General features: G+C 49.6%; 1 protein-coding gene across 1 annotated transcript in view; it reads right to left on the bottom strand.

The window, feature by feature from the left end:
* Window positions 1-5,342: 5,342 nt before the first annotated feature.
* LOC138850996 (uncharacterized) overlaps window positions 5,343-27,102 on the bottom strand; it is a 72,550-nt gene continuing 50,790 nt past the window's right edge. Inside the window, exon 3 of the mRNA XM_070080469.1 lies at window positions 5,343-6,121. Within this exon, the coding sequence (XP_069936570.1) occupies window positions 5,946-6,121 (176 nt within the window). The 3' untranslated portion in view covers window positions 5,343-5,945. The remainder of the gene's footprint in view (window positions 6,122-27,102) is intronic.

The raw sequence follows: 27,102 nt of genomic DNA, 5'->3' as shown, positions 1-27,102 counted from the left end.
AGTGTACACTTGAGAGTGTGATGGTGAGGGACGCCCTGGCAGTGTACTCTTGAGAGTGTGAGGGTGAGGGACGCCCTGGCAGTGTACTCTTGAGAGTGTGAGGGTGAGGGACGCCCTGGCAGTGTACTCTTGAGAGTGTGAGGGTGAGGGACGCCCTGGCAGTGTACTCTTGAGAGTGTGAGGGTGAGGGACGCCCTGGAAGTGTACACTTGAGAGTGTGAGGGTGAGGGACGCCCTGGCAGTGTACTCTTGAGAGTGTGAGGGTGAGGGACGCCCTGGCAGTGTACTCTTGAGAGTGTGAGGGTGAGGGACGCCCTGGAAGTGTACACTTGAGAGTGTGAGGGTGAGGGACGCCCTGGCAGTGTACACTTGAGTGTGAGGGTGAGGGACGCCCTGGCAGTTTACACTTGAGAGTGTGAGGGTGAGGGACGCCCTGGCAGTGTACTCTTGAGAGTGTGAGGGTGAGGGACGCCCTGGCAGTGTACACTTGAGAGTGTGAGGGTGAGGGACGCCCTGGCAGTGTACACTTGAGAGTGTGAGGGTGAGGGACACCCTGGCAGTGTACACTTGAGTGTGAGGGTGAGGGACGCCCTGGCAGTGTACTCTTGAGAGTGTGAGGGTGAGGGACGCCCTGGCAGTGTACTCTTGAGAGTGTGAGGGTGAGGGACGCCCTGGCAGTGTACACATGAGAGTGTGAGGGTGAGGGACACCCTGGCAGTGTACACTTGAGAGTGTGAGGGTGAGGGACGCCCTGGCAGTGTACTCTTGAGAGTGTGAGGGTGAGGGACGCCCTGGCAGTGTACTCTTGAGAGTGTGAGGGTGAGGGACGCCCTTGCAGTGTACTCTTGGGAGTGTGAGGGTGAGGGACGCCCTGGCAGTGTACACTTGAGAGTGTGAGGGTGAGGGACACCCTGGCAGTGTACACTTGAGAGTGTGAGGGTGAGGGACGCCCTGGCAGTGTACGCTTGAGAGTGTGAGGGTGAGGGACGCCCTGGCAGTGTACACTTGAGAGTGTGAGGGTGAGGGACGCTCTGGCAGTTTACACTTGAGTGTGAGGGTGAGGGACACCCTGGCAGTGTACACTTGAGAGTGTGTGGGTGAGGGACACCCTGGCAGTGTACACTTGAGAGTGTAAGGGTGAGGAATACCCTGGCAGTGTACACTTGAGAGTGTGAGGGTGAGGGACACCCTGACAGTGTACACTTGAGAGTGTGAGGGTGAGGGACGCCCTAGCAGTGTACACTTGAGAGTGTGAGGGTTAGGGGCGCCCTGGCAGTGTACACTTGAGAGTGTGAGGGTGAGGGACGCCCTGGCAGTGTACACTTGAGAGTGTGAGGGTGAGGGACACCCTGGCAGTGTACACTTGAGAGTGTGAGGGTGAGGGACGCCCTGGCAGTGTACACTTGAGAGTGTGAGGGTGAGGGACACCCTGGCAGTGTACACTTGAGAGTGTGAGGGTGAGGGACGCCCTGGCAGTGTACACTTGAGAGTGTGAGTGTGAGGGACGCCCTGGCAGTGTACACTTAAGAGTGTGAGGGTGAGGAACACCCTGGCAGTGTACACTTGAGAGTGTGAGGGTGAGGGACACCCTGGCAGTGTACACTTGAGAGTGTGTGGGTGAGGGACACCCTGGCAGTGTACACTTGAGGGTGTGAGGGTGAGGGACGCCCTGGCAGTGTACACTTGAGAGTGTGAGGGTGAGGAACACCCTGGCAGTGCACACTTGAGAGTGTGAGGGTGAGGGACGCCCTGGCAGTGTACACTTGAGAGTGTGAGGATGAGGAACACCCTGGCAGTGTACACTTGAGAGTGTGAGGGTGAGGGACGCCCTGGCAGTGTACACTTGAGAGTGTGAGGGTGAGGGACGCCCTGGCAGTGTACACTTGAGAGTGTGAGGGTGAGGGACGCGCTGGCAGTGTACACTTGAGAGTGTGAGGGTGAGGGACGCTCTGGCAGTTTACACTTGAGTGTGAGGGTGAGGGACGCCCTGGCAGTGTACACTTGAGAGTGTAAGGGTGAGGAATACCCTGGCAGTGTACACTTGAGAGTGTGAGGGTGAGGGACACCCTGACAGTGTACACTTGAGAGTGTGAGGGTGAGGGACGCCCTGGCAGTGTACACTTGAGAGTGTGAGGGTTACGGGCGCCCTGGCAGTGTACACTTGAGAGTGTGAGGGTGAGGGACGCCCTGGCAGTGTACACTTGAGAGTGTGAGGGTGAGGAACGCCCTGGCAGTGTACACTTGAGAGTGTGAGGGTGAGGGACGCCCTGGCAGTGTACACTTGAGAGTGTGAGGGTGAGAGACACCCTGGCAGTGTACACTTGAGAGTGTGAGGGTGAGGGACGCCCTGGCAGTGTACACTTGAGAGTGTGATGGTGAGGGACGCCCTGGCAGTGTACTCTTGAGAGTGTGAGGGTGAGGGACGCCCTGGCAGTGTACTCTTGAGAGTGTGAGGGTGAGGGACGCCCTGGCAGTGTACTCTTGAGAGTGTGAGGGTGAGGGACGCCCTGGCAGTGTACTCTTGAGAGTGTGAGGGTGAGGGACGCCCTGGAAGTGTACACTTGAGAGTGTGAGGGTGAGGGACGCCCTGGCAGTGTACTCTTGAGAGTGTGAGGGTGAGGGACGCCCTGGCAGTGTACTCTTGAGAGTGTGAGGGTGAGGGACGCCCTGGAAGTGTACACTTGAGAGTGTGAGGGTGAGGGACGCCCAGGCAGTGTACACTTGAGTGTGAGGGTGAGGGACGCCCTGGCAGTTTACACTTGAGAGTGTGAGGGTGAGGGACGCCCTGGCAGTGTACTCTTGAGAGTGTGAGGGTGAGGGACGCCCTGGCAGTGTACACTTGAGAGTGTGAGGGTGAGGGACGCCCTGGCAGTGTACACTTGAGAGTGTGAGGGTGAGGGACACCCTGGCAGTGTACACTTGAGTGTGAGGGTGAGGGACGCCCTGGCAGTGTACTCTTGAGAGTGTGAGGGTGAGGGACGCCCTGGCAGTGTACTCTTGAGAGTGTGAGGGTGAGGGACGCCCTGGCAGTGTACACATGAGAGTGTGAGGGTGAGGGACACCCTGGCAGTGTACACTTGAGAGTGTGAGGGTGAGGGACGCCCTGGCAGTGTACTCTTGAGAGTGTGAGGGTGAGGGACGCCCTGGCAGTGTACTCTTGAGAGTGTGAGGGTGAGGGACGCCCTTGCAGTGTACTCTTGAGAGTGTGAGGGTGAGGGACGCCCTGGCAGTGTACACTTGAGAGTGTGAGGGTGAGGGACACCCTGGCAGTGTACACTTGAGAGTGTGAGGGTGAGGGACGCCCTGGCAGTGTACGCTTGAGAGTGTGAGGGTGAGGGACGCCCTGGCAGTGTACACTTGAGAGTGTGAGGGTGAGGGCCACCCTGGCAGTGTACACTTGAGAGTGTGAGGGTGAGGGACGCCCTGGCAGTGTACACTTGAGAGTGTGAGGGTGAGGGACACCCTGACTCCTGGCGGGAGAACCCCGTAGAGTTACATCAACAATAATATTAATATTTTTCTCAAATAAATTGTTCTCCTTCCTATACGTCTGACTCATTTATTTGTTAATAGAATGTCACGATTTTTGCAAACAATGAGAAATCATTGTTTTACACGGTGACAACGGGGATCTGTAATAGCCTTCCTGTTTTTACTTTGTTGATTTTCCCCCAAAATCATTAAAAATTGGGAAAAAAATCAACATTTTTGAAAAGAGAAGATAATGACACGTTGTTACTGTATTATTATTTTGACCATTTATATTTCATATGAGGTTAACTAGAACATTGTCTATCAACCAAGTTTTTATATTAAAAGTATCGCAATGACACCCCATAATTATGCATTCAGAATAGCACTAGCAAGATAATATTTAAATAACTTTCTCTCTCTCTCTCTCTCTCTCTCTCTCTCTCTCTCTCTCTCTCTCTCTCTCTCTCTCTCTCTCTCTCACACACACACACACACACACACACACACACACACACACACACACAGGAAGACAAGGAGATTAGTAGAAGAGCCAGAAACGAGTATGCACAGATAAGGAGGGAGGCCCAGCGACAGTATGAAAACGACATAGCATCGAAAGTCAAATCTGACCCGAAACTGCTGTATAGCCACATTAGGAGGAAGACAACAGTCAAGGACCAGGTGATAAGGCTGAGGAAAGAAGGTGGAGAACTCACAAGAAACGATCAAGAGGTATGTGAGGAGCTAAACAAGAGATTTAAGGAAGTATTTACAGTAGAGACAGGAAGGACTCTGGGGGGACAGTCCAGACGGGGACACCAGCAAGGAATACACCAACAAGTGTTGGACGACATACATACAGATGAGGAGGAGGTGAAGAAACTGCTAAGGGACATCGATACCTCAAAGGCAATGGGACCAGACAACATCTCCCCGTGGGTCCTTAGAGAGGGAGCAGATATGTTGTGCGTGCCACTTACCACAATCTTCAACACATCCCTGGAAACTGGGCAACTACCTGAGGTATGGAAGACGGCAAATGTAGTTCCCATTTTTAAAAAAGGAGACAGAAAAGAGGCACTAAACTATAGACCTGTGTCATTGACGTGTATAGTATGCAGAATTATGGAGAAGATTATCAGGAGGAGAGTGGTGGAGCACCTGGAACGGAACAGGAGTATAAATGCCAACCAGCACGGATTCACGGAAGGCAAATCCTGTGTCACAAACCTTCTGGAGTTTTATGATAAAATAACAGAAGTAAGACAAGAGAGAGAGGGGTGGGTTGATTGCATCTTCTTGGACTGCAAGAAGGCCTTTGACACAGTTCCTCACAAGAGATTAGTGCAGAAGCTAGAGCATCAGGCGCATATAACAGGAAGGGCATTGCAATGGATCAGAGAATACCTGACAGGGAGGCAACAACGAGTCATGGTACGTAATGATGTATCACAGTGGGCACCTGTAACGAGCGGGGTCCCACAGGGGTCGGTCCTAGGACCAGTGCTATTTTTGGTATATGTGAACGACATGACGGAAGGGTTAGACTCAGAAGTGTCCCTGTTTGCAGATGATGTGAAGTTAATGAGGAGAATTAAATCTGATGAGGACCAGGCAGGACTTCAAAGAGACCTGGACAGACTGGACACCTGGTCCAGCAAATGGCTTCTCGAATTTAATCCTGCCAAATGCAAAGTCATGAAGATGGGGGAGGGGCACAGAAGACCACAGACAGAGTATAGGCTAGGTGGCCAAAGACTGCAAACCTCACTCAAGGAGAAAGATCTTGGGGTGAGTATAACACCGAGCATGTCTCCGGAAGCACACATCAATCAGATAACTGCTGCAGCATATGGGCGCCTGGCAAACCTGAGAACAGCATTCCGATACCTTAGTAAGGAATCATTCAAGACACTGTACACCGTGTATGTCAGGCCCATACTGGAGTATGCAGCACCTGTTTGGAACCCGCACTTGATAAAGCACGTCAAGAAACTAGAGAAAGTACAAAGGTTTGTGACAAGGTTAGTTCCAGAGCTAAGGGGAATGTCCTATGAGGAAAGATTAAGGGAAATCGGCCTGACCACACTGGAGGACAGGAGGGTCAGGGGAGACATGATAACGACATATAAAATACTGCGTGGAATAGACAAGGTGGACAAAGACAGGATGTTCCAGGGAGGGGACACAGAAACAAGAGGCCACAATTGGAAGTTGAAGACACAAATGAGTCAGAGAGATAGTAGGAAGTATTTCTTCAGTCATAGAGTTGTAAGGCAGTGGAATAGCCTAGAAAATGACGTAGTGGAGGCAGGAACCATACACAGTTTTAAGACGAGGTTTGATAAAGCTCATGGAGCGGGGAGAGAGAGGGCCTAGTAGCAACCGGTGAAGAGGCGGGGCCAGGAGCTAGGACTCGACCCCTGCAACCACAAATAGGTGAGTACAAATAGGTGAGTACACACACACACTCACAACTTACTGTTAGGACAGTCGTAAGCAACGTTGATGTACTCATTAGTTGTAACTTGTAGGGTGTTACTATCTGTGAGGTTCACTAGTAAGTCTTGTTCGTTGGTGAAGCAGTCCCACACTTGTACAGTCTGCTGCCCCTCTCCCCGACGCACCACCACAGTTAACAACTCACCTGGGGAGGCTTGTCATTATTTACCAGGAAAAGGGTGAAATCAGTTATTCATTTTTGTTTTGTTTAATAGAATTGATGAAATAAATATTTATAAACTTTTTGATAATGCACTTAGGTAAAAATAACAGAACTTATAATAGTGACGTGGATTTAAATTTTAAATTTTGCCACTGAAGTTGCAAGTTTATTGTGCACCCCACATCCATCCTGTGGACGGTAGCGCAAGAGCATATGGATACACAAAAGTCCTAGGAACTAGGCCCCAAAAGGGCTGTAGGTGTACATTTAGATTTATATCAGCAGTTCAATTATCTGTTACAAGCTAATTTAGGAAATTTGCTTAGTATATTTGTTATCTTATTTTCATTAATAAGATATCTTGACATGTCACATAGGTTATTATACTGTCTGTCTCTGTATTCCTCAATAAGTGGACAATTAAGCACATAGTGTTCAAGAGAGTGACCATATGCCTGATCATATAATTTACATTTAGTTTGATCATCATCTGTGTGTCTCCCAAACTGTCAGAAGTACTTGTAACCAAGCCTAAGCCTGGCCACTACAACATCAGTGAGTCTGTTCACATTGCAAGTTGCTCCATAAACATACTTATCTACGTTCATGTTATCATAGTGGGTTATAGATCTACTCAGGCTTCTAACGGCATTCCTATAACATTTATTTTTATTATTTACTTTCCTAATATTATTTCTAATGCTAGACACAGTTATACCAAAGTTATATTCTACATTTTTCTTCTGGGTACTCTTCTTGGCTAACATATCAACTTTATCATGAAGGAGTAATCCAGTGTGTGTGATGGGATCCATAGCAATTGTACATTAATTTCTTTTTCCCGCATTCTTTAGTATCTATACGTGGCTTCTCCAATAAGCATGTTGTTGGAGTCATTATATGAGTCAAGAGCCTTCAATGATGACATATAATCAGTAATAATGATAGAGTCAAGCTCAGTGTCATAAGTTAGCTTTAGCGCCATCAGGATAGCAAACAATTCAGTTTGCAATGTAGACGCCCAATTGTTAATTATTATACCTTACTCAACAAATTTATTATCGTTCTTGACTAGGGAGGTGGCAACAAGAGCAGATGCAGCCCTGTCAGAAGACTCCTGTTTAGATCCATCAGTGTATACAACTTGTGATAACTTACTACCACCAGCTAGGCGAGAAATTTCTTCTTGAGCAGTTGCTCTAACAAGTGATTTAAGGAAGGGATTACTAGCAATGAGCTTCTTGGGAGGGACTTGCAGGTATGTGATATTAAATGAACACATCTTCCATGGAGGGATGAAATGCTCTTGTTGCCTACAGTGATACAGTTCATGCGGGTTATAAAACTTAATATAATTACAGGTTTTCAAAATCCATTTTGATCCGGGTGTATTTACTTTTCGACATTTAGTAAGATTCTTAGTGACAGTGTCTGGTTCATTGTGACAGAGTCTGGTTCATTTCTCAACATTCTAATACCGAGTAGTGTTAATTTCAATAATCCTATCACTGATACTACAAATACCAAGCTCCTTCCTCATATTAAGAACCTTTGTAGATTTGGGACACCCAAGAATAATTCTGAGAGCTTCATTTTGCATTAACTCCAAGGGTCGGAAGGAATTTTCCTTGGTTAATGTCACATGGGCGCAGCATAAGGTAGAGCTGGTACTGGGAACCATCTTGATGAGGTAGAGCTTGTACTGGTAACCATCTTGATGAGGTAGGGCTTATACTGGGACTCATCTTGATAAAGTAGAGCTTGTACTAGGAGGCATCTTGATGAAGTAGAGCTTGTACTAGGAACTATCTTGGTGAGATAGAGCTGGTATTGGGAGCCATCTTGATGAGGTAAAGCTTGTCCTGGGAACCATCTTGATAAAGTAGAGCTTGTACTAGGAGCCATCTTGATGAGGTAGAGCTTGTACTAGGAACTATCTTGGTGAGATAGAGTTGGTATTGGGAGCCATCTTGATGAGGTAAAGCTTGTCCTGGGAACCATCTTGATAAAGTAGAGCTTGTACTAGGAGCCATCTTGATGAGGTAGAGCTTGTACTAGGAACTATCTTGGTGAGATAGAGCTGGTATTGGGAGCCATCTTGATGAGGTAAAGCTTGTCCTGGGAACCATCTTGATGAGGTAGAGCTTGTACTGGGAACCATCTTGATGAGGTAGGGCTTATACTGGGACTCATCTTGATAAAGTAGAGCTTGTACTAGGACCCATCTTGATGAGGTAGAGCTTGTACTAGGAACTATCTTGGTGAGATAGAGCTGGTATTGGGAGCCATCTTGATGAGGTAAAGCTTGTCCTGGGAACCATCTTGATAAAGTAGAGCTTGTACTAGGAGCCATCTTGATGAGGCAGAGCTTGTACTAGGAACTATCTTGATGAGGTAGAGCTTGTACTGGGAACCATCTTGATGAGGTAAAGCTTGTGCTGGGAACCATCTTGATGAGGTAGAGCTTCTACTAAGAACCATCTTGATGAGGTAGAGCTTCTACTAGGAACCATCTTCATGAGGTAGAGCTTGAAATAGGAACCATCTTTATGAGGTAGAGCTTCAAGTAGGAAGCATCTTGATGAGGAAGATGTTGTACTACGAACCATTTTGACGAGGTAGAGCTTGTTCCGGGAACCATCTTGATGAGGTAGAGCTTGCAATGTGAACCATCTTGATGAGGTAGAGCTTGTACTAGGAACCATCTTGATGAGGTAGAGCTTGTACCGTCAACCATCTTGGTGAGGTAGAGCTTGCAATGTGAACCATCTTGATGAGGTAGAGCTTGTACTAGGAACCATCTTGATGAGGTAGAGCTTGTACTAGGAACCATCTTGATGAGGTAGAGCTTCTACTAGAAGCCATCTTCATGAGGGACAGCTTGAACTAGGAACCATCTTCATGAGGTAGAACTTGTACTGGGAACCATCTTGATGAGGAAGACGTTGGACTACGAATCATCTTGATGAGGTAGAGCTTGTACTGGGAACCATCTTGATGAGGTAGAGTTTGTACTGGGAACCATCTTGATGAGGTAGAGCTTGTACTGGGAACCATTTTGATGAGGAAGAGCTTGTACTGGGAACCATCTTGATGAGGTAGAGCTAGTACTGGGAACCATCTTGATGAGGTAGAGCTTGTACTGGGAACCATCTTGATGAGGTAGAGCTTGTACTAGGAACCATCTTGATGAGGAATAGTTTGAACTAGGAACCATCTTGATGAGGTAGAGCTTGTACCGGGAACCATCTTGAAGAAGAAGTTACACTGGGAACCATCTTCCTCAGCAAGAGGTGCAGTGCTGTGTTCTTGATACAGTGACAGGTAGTTTGATAACTCCGTCTGCTCTGCAGTAGCGGTTTGTTAGGGAGATACTGGTGAGGTGTCTGGCCCAGGTCTGGTACCCTGGTATCCAAGCCATGACTTATAGTGGCTGAGTAACGTATACTCTTGGTTAGCAACTCACAGCGTCAACAGTAATTTTAATGTCTGCGGGTGTACATGGATGATATACTAGTATACATACTACCCAGGTATACATACAACACAAATATAAATACTACACAAGTATACATACTACGCAGTACACTTACTACACAAGGATAAACACTGCACAATATACATACTACACTAGTATACATGCTACACAATATACATAGCAGTAACAGCTTGGATCACACTACGGCATATCTCTTGGCCAAGTCAAGAGTCATCGCCTAAGTCCAGGACCCATGCTTGCCCAGGTCCAAGACCCATGCTTGTCCAGGTCCAGGACCAATGCTTGCCCAGGTCCAGGACCCATGCTTGCCCAGGTCCAGGACTCATGCTTGCCCAGGTCCAGGACCCATGCTTGCCCAGGTCCAGGACTCATGCTTGCCCAGGTCCAGGACCCATGCTTGCCCAGGTCCAGGACCCATGCTTGCCCAGGTCCAGAAACAATGCTTGCCCAGGTCCAGAAACAATGCTTGCCCAGGTTCAGAAACAATGCTTGCCCTGGTCCAGAAACAATGCTTGCCCAGGTCCAGAAACAATGCTTGCCCAGGTCCAGAAACAATGCTTGCCCAGGTTCGGAAACAATGCTTGTCCAGGTCTAGAAACAATGCTTGCCCAGGTCCAGAAACAATGCTTACCCAGGTCCAGAAATAATGCTTGTCCAGGTCCAGAAACAATGCTTGCCCAGGTCCAGAAACAATGCTTACCCAGGTTCAGAAACAATGCTTACCCAGGTCCAGAAACAATGCTTGCCCAGGTCCAGAAACAATGCTTGGCCAGGTTCAGAAACAATGCTTGTCCAGGTCCAGAAACAATGCTTGCCCAGGTTCAGAAACAATGCTTACCGAGGTTCAGAAACAATGCTTGCCCAGGTTCAGAAACAATGCTTGCCTAGATTCAGAAACAGTGCTTGCCCAGGTTCAGAAACAATGATTGCCCAGGTCCAGAAACAATGCTTACCCAGGTTCAAAAGCAATACTTGCCAAGGTTCAGAAACAATGCTTGCCCAGGTCCAGAAACAATGCTTACCCAGGTCCAGAAACAATGCTTACCCAGGTCCAGAAACAATGCTTACCCAGGTTCAAAAGCAATACTTGCCAAGGTTCAGAAACAATGCTTGCTCAGGTTCAGAAACAATGTTTGTCCAGGTCCAGAAACAATGCTTACCCAGGTCCAGAAACAATGCTTACCCAGGTCCAGAAACAATGCTTGCTCAGGTTCAGAAACAATGCTTGCCCAGGTTCAGATACAATGCTTGCCCAGGTTCAGAAACAATGCTTGCCCAGGTCCAGAAACAATGCTTGCTCAGGTCCAGAAACAATGCTTGCCCAGGTTCAGAAACAATGCTTGCCCAGGTTCAGAAACAATGCTTGCCCAGGTTCAGAAACAATGCTTGCCCAGGTTCAGAAACAATGCTTGCCCAGGTCCAGAAACAATGCTTGCCCAGGTCCAGAAACAATGCTTGCTCAGGTTCAGAAACAATGCTTGCCCAGGTTCAGAAACAATGCTTGCCCAGGTTCAGAAGCAATGCTTGCCCAGGTTCAGAAACAATGCTTGCCCAGGTTCAGAAACAATACTTGCCCAGGTTCAGAAGCAATGCTTGCCCAGGTTCAGAAACAATGCTTGCCCAGGTTCAGAAACAATGCTTGCCCAGGTCCAGAAACAATGCTTGCTCAGGTTCAGAAACAATGCTTGCCCAGGTTCAGAAACAATGCTTGCCCAGGTTCAGAAGCAATGCTTGCTCAGGTTCAGAAACAATGCTTGCCCAGGTTCAGAAACAATGCTTGCCCAGGTTCAGAAACAATACTTGCCCAGGTTCAGAAGCAATGCTTGCCCAGGTTTAGAAACAATGCTTGCCCAGGTTCAGAAACAATGCTTGCCCAGGTTCAGATACAATGCTTGCCCAGGTTCAGAAACAATACTTGCCCAGGTTCAGAAGCAATGCTTGCCCAGGTTTAGAAACAATGCTTGCCCAGGTTCAGAAACAATGCTTGCCCAGGTTCAGAAACAATACTTGCCCAGGTTCAGAAGCAATGCTTGCCCAGGTTTAGAAACAATGCTTGCCCAGGTTCAGAAGCAATGCTTGCCCAGGTTTAGAAACAATGCTTGCCCAGGTTCAGAAACAATGCTTGCCCAGGTTCAGAAACAATGCTTGCCCAGGTCCAGAAACAATGCTTGCCCAGGTTCAGAAGCAATGCTTGCCCAGGTCCAGAAACAATGCTTGCCCAGGTTCAGAAACAATGCTTGCCCAGGTTCAGAAGCAATGCTTGCCCAGGTTCAGAAGCAATGCTTGCCCAGGTCCAGAAACAATGCTTGCCCAGGTTCAGAAACAATGCTTGCCCAGGTTCAGAAACAATGCTTGCCCAGGTTCAGAAACAATGCTTGCCCAGGTTTAGAAACAATGCTTGCCCAGGTTCAGAAACAATGCTTGCCCAGGTTCAGAAACAATGCTTGCCCAGGTCCAGAAACAATGCTTGCCCAGGTTCAGAAGCAGTGCTTGCCCAGGTCCAGAAACAATGCTTGCCCAGGTTCAGAAACAATGCTTGCCCAGGTTCAGAAGCAATGCTTGCCCAGGTTCAGAAGCAATGCTTGCCCAGGTCCAGAAACAATGCTTGCCCAGGTTCAGAAACAATGCTTGCCCAGGTTCAGAAACAATGCTTGCCCAGGTTCAGAAACAATGCTTGCCCAGGTTCAGAAACAATGCTTGCCCAGGTTCAGAAACAATGCTTGCCCAGGTTCAGAAACAATGCTTGCCCAGGTCCAGAAACAATGCTTGCCCAGGTTCAGAAACAATGCTTGCCCAGGTTCAGAAACAATGCTTGCCCAGGTTCAGAAACAATGCTTGCCCAGGTTCAGAAACAATGCTTGCCCAGGTTCAGAAACAATGCTTGCCCAGGTTCAGAAACAATGCTTGCCCAGGTTCAGAAACAATGCTTGCCCAGGTTTAGAAACAATGCTTGCCCAGGTTTAGAAACAATGCTTGCCCAGGTTCAGAAACAATGCTTGCCCAGGTTCAGAAACAATGCTTGCCCAGGTTTAGAAACAATGCTTGCCCAGGTTCAGAAACAATGCTTGCCCAGGTTCAGAAACAATGCTTACCCAGGTCCAGAAACAATGCTTGCCCAGGTTCAGAAACAATGCTTACCCAGGTTCAGAAACAATGCTTGCCCAGGTCCAGAAACAATGCTTGCTCAGGTTCAGAAACAATGCTTGCTCAGGTTCAGAAACAATGCTTGCTCAGGTTCAGAAACAATGCTTGCCCAGGTTCAGAAACAATGCTTGCCCAGGTTCAGAAACAATGCTTGCCCAGGTTCAGAAACAATGCTTGCTCAGGTTCAGAAACAATGCTTGCTCAGGTTCAGAAACAATGCTTACCCAGGTTCAGAAACAATGCTTGCCCAGGTTCAGAAACAATGCTTGCCCAGGTTCAGAAACAATGCTTGCTCAGGTTCAGAAACAATGCTTGCCCAGGTTCAGAAACAATGCTTGCTCAGGTTCAGAAACAATGCTTGCCCAGGTTTAGAAACAATGCTTACCCAGGTCCAGAAACAATGCTTGCCCAGGTTCAGAAACAATGCTTGCCCAGGTTCAGAAACAATGCTTGCCCAGGTTCAGAAACAATGCTTGCTCAGGTTCAGAAACAATGCTTGCTCAGGTTCAGAAACAATGCTTGCTCAGGTTCAGAAACAATGCTTGCTCAGGTTCAGAAACAATGCTTGCTCAGGTTCAGAAACAATGCGTTGCCTCATACTGTTCATTTGGGGGTAGAAACAGATGATACTGTTCTCGATAGTGAGGTAAGAAGATCACCTGTTCACTCGTCAGGGCTCAGACCATAACCCCGGCTTCTCCTACCTCCTATTCTCCCACAGTAAGTCCTTTTATTTTCCCAGATTTTATGTCCAAGGATGACTGCCAATTTACAGCGCGATTGCCCTTCACTTCGGGATTGTCATAATCAAGCTTTTAACAACAAAGTTATCCACGGGAGATACGTATCTCATAAGTTTGAATATATTAATGGTATCTTATATAAATCTGTATTTAAATCTCATTCTTCAGTGATAGATTATTCCCTCTTTGTTGTTCCTAAACCATGTCGAGAGACTGTTCTTCAAATGGCTCATGATTTGTCGGTGACCGAACACTTGGCCCATCGTAAGACATGGCATAAGCTCAAGCACACTTATTTTTGGCCAAGTATGTACTTATAGGTTACAAAGAAGTATAGTTCTTGCAATAGGTGTCAGGTGCTTGCTGCACAAAATACACACGCTCCTAGTTCCTGTATAATTATTAAATCTAAAACTTCCCTCTTGCAGAAACGAGATACTCCACCATTCAAAAGGGATGTTTAGCCCTTGTGTGGGGTATCTCAAAACTTAAATTTTATTTTCTGGGAAAAGAATTTATTTTATAAACGGATCACAAACCTTTGATATACCTAGAAACTTTTAAAGGAACCAACAGTCGCCTCTTAAGGTGGACATTGGCACTCCAAGCTTTTAAGTTTCATATTGTGTATATCAATGGTTCATCCAATTATTTCTCTGGTTAAGTCGTGACAGTCAGTAGAAGATTTGATGCCTTACACGACTTCCACGTGTTAGAACTTTTTCCTTGCCTATTCTTCTTATACTCCTTGACTATAAGTCTTGGTATGGGGGAGTGTGACGGAAAAGTTCAACAAATAGGAGCAGCGAGCGAGTACATGGTGACGATAGTTTGATTGCCGGCTGCTTGTTAAGGTAGGGTCAGTCTAACTCCCACTATCCCCTCCCCCCCTTTTTTCCACCCCAAAAGGTGACGTGTGGGGCTCGGACCAAACAGTAATCACTTGACTCACAGCTCCCAGCACAACTTTTGGAATGACAGCTCGGGTCATCTGCCAACCAAAGAAACGTGTTGAAGGAGACAGACTGAAAAAAAGTCCTGAGACGTCACCTTTTGATCTATCTACCTGATTAATTGTAGTCAACTGCAGGCAACTACCCCTCATCTTTGCAGTAGTGAAGAACCTGCATTCCTGTCATCTGAACTGACTATTCAAGGCTGTAGACTCTGTGAAGAACCAGTCGTTGGGTTGTCACTCAACACCTGTGACCCCCCCCCCCCCCGACATCATCAGCAACGGCTACAATTTCTACAAGACGGTGTCAACCTCAACCAGACACCCCAGTATAACTGTACATATTAGCGTTGAATTCAAATGTCATTTTTTCATTTCATTTTTCATTTTTCTTTCAAGTAGGACACACATTCATGTTTCAATGTTTTATCTTTGCATTACTAAATAATAAAGTGTTTATCTTTGTGAATTATTATTTCTTTTTCTATTCATTAATTTTCCAGAGGAGGAGCCAGCCTTGGTAATACTGTCTGAAGTTGTTACAGGGCTGAGTAAGTCTTCACAACTGCTTAGGTCCAGAACTCATGCCTCATGCATTCCCAGGTCCACAACCAAAGCCTACCCAGGTCCTGGACCCAAGCCTACACAGATCCAGGACCCATGCCCGGCCAGGTCCAGAAACAATGCCTGCCCAGGTTCAGAATCCATAAATACCCAATTCAAGTACCCATGCCTTCCCGGGTCCAGAACAAATGCTTGCTGAGGTTCAGGACCCCATATCTTCTCGGGTCCATAACCCATATCTGCCCAGGTCCTGAACCCATGCCTTCCCAAGTTCAGAACCCAAGCCCGACTAGGTCCTGGATCCATGCCTGCAAAGGTCCAGGACCCATGCCTGCCCAGGTTCAGGACCCATGCCTGCCCAGGTACAGGAGCCATGCCTGAATAGGTCCAGGACCCATGTCTGCCCAGGTTCAGAACCCATGTCTGCCCTGGTTCAGGACACATGCCTGCAAAGGTTAAGGACAAATGCCTTCCCAGGTCCAGGACACATGCGTGCCCAAATTCAGAACCCATGCACGCCCAGGTCCAGGACCCATACCTGACCTAGGTTAAGGACCCATGCCTGCCCATGTTCGGAACCCATGCCTGCCTAGGTCCAGGACCCATGCCTGCCCAGGTTTGGGAGCAATGCCTGTCCAGGTCCAAGCCCATGCCAGCCTACGTACAGGACCCATGGTTGGCTAGGGCCAGAACTCATGCCTGCGTAGGTCCAGGAGCCATGCCTCACTAGGTCCAGGACCCATGCCTGCCTAAATCCAGGACAAATGCCGGCTTATGCCCAGGACCGATTCCAGCCCAGGTTTAGGACCCATGCCTGCCCAGGTCCAGGACCCATGCCTGCATAGATTTAGGAACCATGCCTTCTCAGGTTCAGGACCTATGCCTGCCCAGGTCCAGAACTCATGCCTGCCTAGGTCAAAGACCCATGCCTGCCTAAGTCCAGGGCACATGACTGCCCAGGTTAAGGATACAAGCCTGCCCAGACTCACGACTCATGATTACCTAGGCCAAGGACCGATGCCTTCCCAGGTTCAGGACCCATGCCTGCCCAGGTTCAGGACCCATGCCTAACCAGGTTCAGGACTCATACCTGCCTAGGTTCAGGACCCATACCTGCCTAGGTTCAGGACCCATACCTGCCCAGGTCCAGGACCCATGCGTGCCCAGGTCCAGGACTCATGCCTGTTCAGGTCAAGGACCAATCCTTGCCCAGGTTCAGAGCCCATGCCTGAACAGGTTCAGGAGCCATGACTGCACAGGTTCAGGACCCATGCCTGCCAAGGTTAAGGGCCCATTCCTGCCCAGGCTCAGGACCCATGCCTGCCCAGGTTCAGAACCGATGCCTGTCCAGGTTTAAGACCCATACTTTCCCAGGTTCAGAACCCATGCCTGAACAGGTCCATGAGCCATTCCTGTCCAGTTTCAGAACCCATGGCTGCCCAGTTTCAGAACCCATCCTGCCAGCATCAGGACCAATGCCTGCCCAGGTTCAGGACCATGCCTGCCGATGTTTAGGACCCATGCCTACCCACTTCCAGGAGTCTTGGCTGTCTAGGTATAGGACCCATGCCTGCTAGGTCAAGAACAAATGCCTGTTTAGGCCCAAGACCCATGCCTGCCCAGGATTAGGACCTATGCCTGCCCAGGTCAAGGACCAATACCTGCCTAAATCCACGACCCATGCCTTCTCAGGTTCAGGACCCATGCCTGGCCAGGTTCAGGACCAATCCCTGCCTAGGTTCAGGATCCATGCCTGCCTAGGTTTAGGACCCATGCCTGCCCAGGTTCAGGACCCATTCTTGCCCAGGTTCAGGACCCATGCCTGTGCAGGTTCAAGACCCATGCCTGCCCAGATTCAGGACTCATGCCGGCCCTGGTTCAGGACCCATGCCTGACCAGGTTTATTACCCATGCCTGACCAGGTTCAGGACCCATCCTTCCCCAGGTTCAGGAACCATCCCTGCCCAGGTTCAGGACCCATCCCTGCCCAGGTTCAGGGCCCATGCCTACCCAGGTTCAGTACCCATCCCTGCCCAGGTTCAGGAGCCATGCCTTCCCAGGTTTATTACCAATGCCTGCCCAGGTTCAGGACCCATCCTTGCCCAGGTTCAGGACCCATCCTTGCCCAGGTTCAGGACCCATGCCTGCCCAAATTCAGGACCCATGCCTGCCCGGGTTTATTACCCATGCCTTCCAAGGATCATCACCCATCCTTGCATAGGTTCAGGACCCCTGCCTGCCCAGGTTCAGGACCCATGCCTGCCCAAGATCAGGACCCATCCCTGCCCAGGTTCAGGACCCATCCCTGCACAGGTTCAGAACCCATGCCATCCCAGGTTCAGGACCCATGCCTGCCCAGGTTTAGGACCCATGCCTGCCCAGGTTCAAGACCCATCCCTGCCCAGGTTCAGGACCCATCCCTGCCCAGGTTCAGGGCCCATGCCTACCCAGGTTCAGGACCCATCCCTGCCTAGGTTCAGGAGCCATGCCTGCTCAGGTTTATTACCCGTGCCTGCCCAGGTTCAGGACCCATGCCTGCCCAGGTTTATTACCCATGCCTGCCCAGGTTCAGGACCTATGCCTGCCCAGGTTTAGGACCCATCCCTGTCCAGGTTCAGGACCCAAGCCTGCCCAGGTTTATTACCTATGCCTGCCCAGGTTCAGGACCCATGCCTTCCCAGGTTCAGGACCCATGCCTGCCCAGGTTCAGGAGCCATGCCTGTCCAGGTTCAGGACCCATGCCTGCCCAGGTTCAGGACTCATGCCTGTCCAGGTTCAGGACCCATGCCTGCGCAGATTCAGGACCCATGCCTGCCCAGGCTCAGGACCCATGCCTTCCCAGGTTCAGGACCCATGACTGCCCAGGTTTAGGACCCAGGCCTTCCCAGGTTCAGGACCCATGCCTGCCAAGATTCAGAAACCATGCCTGACCAGGTTCAGGACCCATGCCTTCCCTGGTTCAGGACCCATGCCTGCCCAAGTTCAGGACCCATGCCTGCCCAGGTTCAGGACCCATGCCTGCCCAGGTTCAAGACCCATGCCTGCCCAAGTTTAGGACCTATGCCTGCCCAGGTTCAGGACCCATGCCTGCCCAGATTCAGGACCCATGCCTGCCCAGGTTCAGGCCTCATTCCTTTCCAGGTTGAGGACCCATCCCTGCCCAGGTTCAGGACACTAGGATGATCAGGTTCAGGACCATGCCTGCCCAGATTCACGACCCATGCCTGCTCAAGTTCAGAACTCATGCCTGCCCAGGTTCAAGACAAATGCCTTCCTAGGTCCGGGACCCAGGCCTGCCCAGGTTCAGGACCCATGCCTGCCAAGGCTTAGGACCCATTACTACCCAAGTTCTGGACCTATGCCTACCCAGGTTCAGGACCCATGGCTGCCCAGTTTCAACACCCATGCCTTACCAGGTTTAGAACCTATCTCTGTCCATTTACAGGAACCTAGTCTGCCCAGGTTCAGGACCCATGCCTGTCCAGGTTCAAGACCCATACCTGCCCAGATTTATGACCCATTCCTGCCCAGGTTCAGGACCCATGCATCGCCACATCCAGGACTCATGCCTCATCAGGTTCAGGCCCCATGCCTGCCCAGGTTCAGGACCCATGCCCGCCCAAGTTTAGGACCCATGCCTGCCCTGGCTTGTAGATGACTGGTTCAAACAACCAACATGTTGATAGATACATGCCTGCCAACGATTCAGGGCCCATACTTGCCCAGGTTCATTACTCATGCCTTCCCAGGTTCATGAACCATGCCTGCCTTGGTTTAGGACCCATGCCTGCCCAGGTTCAGGTTCCATGCGTGCCCAGGTTCAGAACCCATGTCTGCCTAGGTTCAGGGCTCATGACTGCCCTGGTTCAGGACCCATGCCTGACCAGGTTCAGGACCCATGCCTCACCTGGTTCAGGACCCATGCCTGCCCAGGTTCAGGACCCATGCCTGCTCAGGTTCAGAACCCTTGTCTGCCCAGGTTCAGGACCCATGCCTGCCCAGGTTTAGGAGCCATGCCTGCCCAGGTTCAGGACCCATCCCTGCCCAGGTTCAGGACCCATCCCTGCCCAGGTTCAGGGCCCATGCCTACCCAGGTTCAGGACCCATCCCTGCCTAGGATCAGGAGCCATGCCTGCTCAGGTTTATTACCCGTGCCTGCCCAGGTTCAGGACCCATGCCTGCCCAGGTTTATTACCCATGCCTGCCCAGGTTCAGGACCTATGCCTCCCCAGGTTTAGGACCCATCCCTGTCCAGGTTCAGGACCCAAGCCTGCCCAGGTTTATTACCTATGCCTGCCCAGGTTCAGGACCCATGCCTTCCCAGGTTCAGGACCCATTCCTTCCCAGGTTCAGAACCCATGCCTGCCCAGGGTCAGGAGCCATGCCTGTCCAGGTTCAGGACCCATGCCTGCCCAGGTTCAGGACTCATGCCTGTCCAGGTTCAGGACCCATGCCTGCTCAGATTCAGGACCCATGCCTGCCCAGGCTCAGGACCCATGCCTTCCCAGGTTCAGGACCCATGACTGCCCAGGTTTAGGACCCAGGCCTTCCCAGGTTCAGGACCCATGCCTGCCAAGATTCAGAAACCATGCCTGACCAGGTTCAGGACCCATGCCTTCCCTGGTTCAGGACCCATGCCTGCCCAAGTTCAGGACCCATGCCTGCCCAGGTTCAGGACCCATGCCTGCCCAGGTTCAAGACCCATGCCTGCCCAAGTTTAGGACCTATGCCTGCCCAGGTTCAGGACCCATGCCTGCCCAGATTCAGGACCCATGCCTGCCCAGGTTCAGGCCCCATTCCTTCCCAGGTTGAGGACCCATGCCTGCCCAGGTTCAGGACACTAGGATGATAAAGTTCAGGACCATGCCTGCCCAGATTCACGATCCATGCCTGCTCAAGTTCAGAACTCATGCCTACCCAGGTTCAAGACAAATGCCTTCCTAGGTCCGGGACCCAGGCCTGCCCAGGTTCAGGACCCATGCCTGCCAAGGCTTAGGACCCATTACTACCCAGGTTCTGGACCTATGCCTACCCAGGTTCAGGACCCATGGCTGCCCAGTTTCAACACCCATGCCTTACCAGGTTTAGAACCCATCTCTGTCCATTTACAGGAACCTAGTCTGCCCAGGTTCAGGACCCATGCCTGTCCAGGTTCAAGACCCATACCTGCCCAGGTTTATGACCCATTCCTGCCCAGGTTCAGGACCCATGCATCGCCACTTCCAGGACCCATGCCTCATCAGGTTCAGGCCCAATGCCTGCTCAGGTTCAGAACCCTTGTCTGCCCAGGTTCAGGACCCATGCCTGCCTAGGTTCACTACCCATGCCTGCCCCGGTTCAGGACCAATGCCTGCCCAGGTTCAGGACCCATGCCTGCCCAGGTTCAGGACCCATGCCTGCCCAAGTTCAGGACCCATGCCTGCCCAGGTTCAGGACCCATGCCTGCCCAGGTTCAGGACCCATGCCTGCCCAGATTCAGAATCCATGCCTCCCCAGGTTCAGGCCCCATTCTTGCCCAGGTTGAGGACCCCTACCTGCCCAAATTCAGGACACTAGCATGATCAGGTTCAGGACAATGCCTACCCAGATTCACGATCCATGCCTGCTCAGGTTCAGGACTCATGCCTACGCAGGTTCAATACCAATGCCTTCCTAGGTCCGGAACCCAGGCCTGCCCAGGTTCAGGACCCATGCCTGCACAGGCTTAGAACCAATTACTACACAGGTTCAGGACCCATGCCTACCCAGGTTCAGAACCCATGGCTGCACAGTTTCAAAACCCATGCCTTACCAGGTTTAGAACCCATCTCTGTCCAGTTACAGGAACCTAGCCTGCCCAGGTTCAGGACCAATGCCTGTCCATTCTCAGGACCCATTCCTGCCAAGGTTCAGGACCCATGCATCCCCACCGCCAGGACCCATGCCCCATCAGGTTCAGGCTCCATGCCCGCCCAAGTTTAATACCATGCCTTCCCAGATTCAGAAACCATGCCAGCCTTGGTTAAGGACCCATGCCTGCCCAGGTTTAGTTTCCATGCGTGCCCAGGTTCAGAACCCATGTCTGCCTAGGTTCAGGACCCATACCCGCACAGATTCAGGACCCATGCCTGACCAGGTTCATGACCCATGCCTTCCCTGGTTCAGAACCCATGCCTGACTAGGTCCAGGACCTATGCCTGCCCAGGTTCAGGACCCATGCCTTCCCAGGTTCAGGTCCAATGCCTGTCCAAGTTCAGGACCCATGCCTGCCTCGTTCAGAACCCATGCCTGCCCAGGTTCAGGACCCATGCCTGACCAGGTTCAGGACCAATGCCTTCCATGGTTCAGAACCCATGCCTGACCAGTTTCAGGACCCATGCCTTCCCAGGTTCAAGTCCAATGCCTGCCCAGGTTCAGGACCCATGTCTGTCCAGGTTCAGGACCCATGCCTGCCCAGGTTCAGGTTTCATGCCTGCCTAGGTTGAGGACCCATGCGTGCCTTGGTGCAGGACCCATGCTTGGCAAGGTCCAGGACTCATGACTACCCAGTTTCAGGACTCATACCCGCCTATGTCCAGGATACATGCCTGCCTAATTTGGCACCTATGCCTGCCAGGTTGAAGACCCCTGCCTACCCAGGTTCAGGACCAATGCCTGCCCCGTTCAGATCCCATGCCTGCCCAGATTCAGGATCCATGCCTGCCTCGTTCAGAACCCATGCCTGCCCAGATTCAGGACTCATGCCTGCCCTGGTTCAGGACCCATGCCTGCCCAGGTTTATTACCCATGCTTGCCCCGGTTCAGGACCCATGCCTGTCCAGGTTTATTACCCATGCCTGCCCATTTTCAGGACCCATGCCTTCCCAGGTTCATGACCCATCCTTGCCAGGTTCAAGACCCATGCCTGCCCAGGTTTAGGACCCATCCCTGTCCAGGTTCAGGACCTAAGCCTGCCCAGGTTTATTACATATGCCTGCCCAGGTTCAGGACCCATGCCTTCCCAGGTTCAGGACCCATTCCTTCCCAGGTTCAGGACCCATGCCTGCCCAGGTTCAGGAGCCATGCCTGTCCAGGTTCAGGACCCATGCCTGCCCAGGTTCAGGACTCATGCCTGTCCAGGTTCAGGACCCATGCCTGCGCAGATTCAGGACCCATGCCTGCCCAGGCTCAGGACCCATGCCTTCCCAGGTTCAGGACCCATGCCTGCCAAGGTTCAGGAACCATGCCTGACCAGGTTCAGGACCAATGCCTTCCCTGGTTCAGGACCCATGCCTGCCCAGGTTCAGGACCCATGCCTGCCCAGGTTCAGGACCCATGCCTGCCAAGATTCAGGACCCATGCCTGCCCAGGTTCAGGACCCATGCCTTCCCAGGTTCAGAACCCATCCCTGCCCCGGTTCAGGACCCATGCCTTCCCAGGTTCAGGACCCATGCCTGACCAGGTTCAGTGCCCATCACTGCCCAGGTTCAGGAGCCATTCCATTCCAGGTTGAGGACCCATGCCTGCCCAGTTTCAGGACACTAGGATGATCATGCTCAGGACCGTGCCTGCCCAGATTCAGGACCCATGCCTGCTCAGCTTCAGGACTCATGCCTGCCCAGGTTCAGGACCCATGCCTGACCAGGTTCACGACCCATGCCTCCCGAGGTTCAAGACCCATGCCTGCCCTGGCTCAGGACCCATGCCTGACCAGGTTCAGGACCCATGCCTTCCCAGGTTCAGAACCCATCCCTGCCCCGGTTCAGGACCCATGCCTTCCCAGGTTCAGGACCCATGCCTGACCAGGTTCAGTGCCCATCACTGCCCAGGTTCAGGACCCATGCCTCCCCAGGTTCAGAACCCATGCCTTCCCAGGTTCAGGACCCATCCCTGCCCCGGTTCAGGACCCATGCCATCCCAGGTTCAGGACCCATGCCTGCCCAGGTTCAGGACCCATGCCTGACCAGGTTCAGGACCCATGCCTTCCAAGGTTCAGGACTTATGCCTTCCCAGGTTCAGGACCCATCCCTGCCCAGGTTCAGAACCCATGCCTTCACAGGTTCAGGACCCATCCTTGCCCAGGTTCAGAACCCATGCCTGACCAGGTTCAGGACCCATCCCTGTCTCAGTAGTAGTAACCAGTTACCAGTAACCAGTGTACCAGTAGATGACTCACTACCAACCCTCTCTGCCTGAGTCACTGTCTGTATTCATATTGTGCTGACCACAGCAGTATTCAAAGGCCCCCTCACATATGGGTACTGTGGGCGGCCAGTCAGTTATACGAGAGTGAGCAAGGAGGCAGGCCGGCTCTTTGGCGCTACCCACATTATCCGTAATATACGTACTACCAGCCTACGTGAGTATTACTTTACCCTATCCACGTGTTCGAACCCCACATGATAAATGATGGCACCGGTGTGGAGCGTGGAAATTAAGCTTTTTAATGATATTTCAAGAGGTTAGAAGACTGTTTGTGAGTAGCCGGCGGGTCAAAGGTGAACCGTCTCACCCATCTCAAGCTACTCGCTCCCCTCACAACCTCCACCTCCAGCCTGCAAGCCTGTTGCAGCCGTTTCAAGCTTCCTGGCTTAGTTCGTGTGCTAATTGCTTCAATCTCCAATGGGTTGACCCGGATTTTGCAATTAAGCCAGTCAGTAAGCCAGACTGTGGAAGTGAACGCCAGTCAGCCTATCATCCAGCCTGTCTCCTGTCATCCACCTGCTCCTCCGTGCTGTGTGCATCGTTACACGTCTTCCAGTCAGCCATTCTCGTGGGTTAAGCCAGTCAGCCAACCCAGCTTCTAACCCAGCTGAGAGAGAGAAATAAGCCACGCAAGTTCCTCTGAAGTATTTTCATATCGCTTTGTGCTCCCTGTTGGATGCTAAGAGTGGTCTTCACCATCCCTGTGGCATAGTGGCTTATTAAGCCACCTTCGTGGGTAGTGAGTGGAGTGCGCGCCAGAGCGCCAGCGAGAGTCACCACCTCACCCACCGCTATACACTCTCCCTCCACCCACCCACCACCAACCACCCACCACCTGCCACCCACCTCATCTACCTGTGGTTGTTTGCACCCTTGTACCGGGTCCTAGAACTGTTTTGGCTCACGTAATTGGTCAAGAGATTGTAGCTGAGCGCCACCGATAAAGCCAGTTATGTGAGTACGCCGAGAAAGCGCATTTCTTCACGACGACAGTGTGAGTGTCGGCATCATCACCGCGCAGGACAACCTTCCTCATCACCAGTCATCACCATCGACTACTACAGACTTCAGTGATAATTTTCTGTTTAGAGACATTTTTCTTGCATTTAAAGACATTTGCGCGTGTGAGACATTTATAGTGAATTTCTTGTGTACTCTAAACCTTGTGTTTTCAGTGTAGACTCAGTGTTTCTTTGACTCGTTATTTTTGCAATATTTTTTCAGTGTTATCGCTCATCTCATATTTTTTTTTTATCTGTGTTTTTATACTACTCTCTGTCTGTAGTAAGTATTATTGTGTAGTGTACCAGTCAGTCACTCTGTGTGAAGTGATTCATTTTTTTTTATTGTATTCTTTCAACATTGTATTCTCCAGTGTTTGTCATTGTAGTTCATGCAGTGATATTCACCCCAGTATACCAAATTATCCATTTATTTCTATGTATGTCTTTTTTCGTATGCCAGCAGTGTCTCATTCCTCTAATTTTATCGCAGACTGTGTACCATTATTTTTGCCAGCAAATTTTTGTCGTATCAGTCACAGCAAGTTTTGTTGTAAGAATATACTAAAATAATGAATACGTGATTAAGTGTTGTGTGCCCCGCCACTTGTAAGTGTTGTGTGCCCTGCCACTTGTAAGTGTTAAACTTTTGTTTTGTTCCATGTTTTAATTTTTATTCATAATTTTTATATTTCTTTGAACAAATTCACTCTTAATGTAATTTCAATTACTTTTAACGTAAAGTGTTTTCTTTACTCTGTTTGAGTAAATTGTTTTGTCTAATTTGCAATTAAGAGTTAAAGTGTTCAATCAGTTTTTCTTCATATTTTTATTTTATTATATAATCTGAGTTTTCCCAGTGAGACTTTATTACTGCAGTGATTATTTCTACACCTTATTTTATTGCACTGTTCTGCAGTGAATTATTTTGTTGCACTTGTTCTGCAGTGAATTATTTTGTTGCACTTGTTCTGCAGTGAATTATTTTCTTTTATTGATATTTTTATGCATTATTATTCTCAGTTCATTATTGTTTGAGTCTTGTTTTTCATTTTATTTATTTTCCTGATATTGTCTTTGCATTATATTTTAATTTTGTTTATGCATTCTTAGAAAATATTTAAATTTCCCAGTTAACAATTTAGTAATTTTATTTTATACTTTTTTACATTGATTTAAAATTTTATTAATTAATTCCTTTATTAGCAAGAGTAAAGACAGCTCATTTTGCATTTAATTCAGTCTCCAGTAATATTTTTACTTGTATATTTCAATGTAATTATTTTTTTTCTTGGCCAATAGTCCTTTACATTGAGTTGTCCTTCCTCTTGCAGTGTATCTTAGACATTTTTTATTACTTCTGCAGAATTAGTTGCATCTCTTTTATTTCAATTCTAGCATTTTGTATCATTTTTATTGTTCATTATTTTTGCCTTATTTGTTCTCCTGCAACTTCTTCGCCATTATGTCTCACATACCGTCAAGTGATACTTTAGTGAATGTCGACACTCAGACCTCTCAGGCTACTGCTGCTCCTGTCATCAGTCCTCACAATTCCTTAGCGACTGACAGACCGACCCAGACACCGAGATACTATAGTTATACTCGTGATTCCCTTGATGTGTTACCTTTATTCAATGGCCATGTACATAGTCTTGAAGCATGGTTTGCGACCATTCGTTCTCGTGCTGGTGCTCTAGTTGAAGGTCCTCCTTCAGAGGAAAGTCTTATCAGACTTGCTAAAGAAGCTCTTCATCTTCATTTGCTGCTGTTCACGTTGTTGATCTCCTTGATATGCGTGACTTCAGGAATCTTACTAAGTGGTCACAATATGAGGAACTGATTCGTTCTTTCCTTGTCCCAGTAAAAACAGCTGATCCATATGTCGTTCTTAGGGAACTAGTGAATGCTACACCCATGAGTAATGAATCGTTGAGTGCATTTGCTGTTAGATTAGACAAACTTTTATCATCATTTATCAATGCTGTCCAGTCATCAGCTTTTCTCCCTGAAGAGGTTAAACCATTCACAGAACCGTTTGCTAAAATAGCAGCTTTTGGAGCAATTAAAGAACTAATGCCACCTGCTTCCGTGTGTGCTTATGAGGCTCATCCTCCAACTGTGACGATGGAACCACTTACAGCCTTAAATCATGTACGTTCCTTGTGCCCCCAGGGTACTTTCCCATGTATCAAAAGTAATGTCACACATATGCCTCAGTCTGCACCACCTCTTGTTTGCGCCACAGAGACAAATCGTGGTCGTCAACCATCTCAGAGATCACCAAGAACCAGTGTAGAGTCGTTATAAACCTCGTAGTATTCATAGTACATTCAGTAACCATAGTCGGCGGACTTGTTACAACTGTGGTTTCCGTGGCCATATTGCAATTAATTGTCCTGATAGTTACCCTAAGAGACGTCGTACTGATGATGAGTACCCAGATCTTCCCTACTGTACTTATCATAGAATACATGGACATGACACATCTGAGTGCAATGCTCTCTATAACCTTCAGTACTCTAGGTCTTTCCGTGGCCGTTCCAACCGCATAGCCCGTAGAGGAAACAGACGTCGTGGTTCTCAAACCAACCAGAACCAGGCTCATTCTTCCAATTCGGGGGAATTCGAGCGCCCCAGTCAAACCGTCCCATGGTGACAGTAGGTGATAATGAGTACGCCATCCCCGTTCACAATTCCTTTGAAGCCTTAAGCAGTCTCGAGAATGACAATCCTGCTGATGATGTTGCTTCACATGTCTCTGACGTAGATGATTTTGGGGATGAAGTAGAACAAGTCTTTTCGGATGACAATCCACCTTTTTGTTTGCACATAACTTCCAATGCAACCATAGGCCCTATAGTGCAAGCATCTGTTCATAATGCGCCCGTTCA

This window comes from Cherax quadricarinatus, unplaced genomic scaffold (assembly GCF_038502225.1).
Source record: "Cherax quadricarinatus isolate ZL_2023a unplaced genomic scaffold, ASM3850222v1 Contig489, whole genome shotgun sequence".
NCBI lineage: Eukaryota > Metazoa > Arthropoda > Malacostraca > Decapoda > Parastacidae > Cherax > Cherax quadricarinatus.
This window is presented reverse-complemented; position numbering and strand designations above follow the sequence as displayed.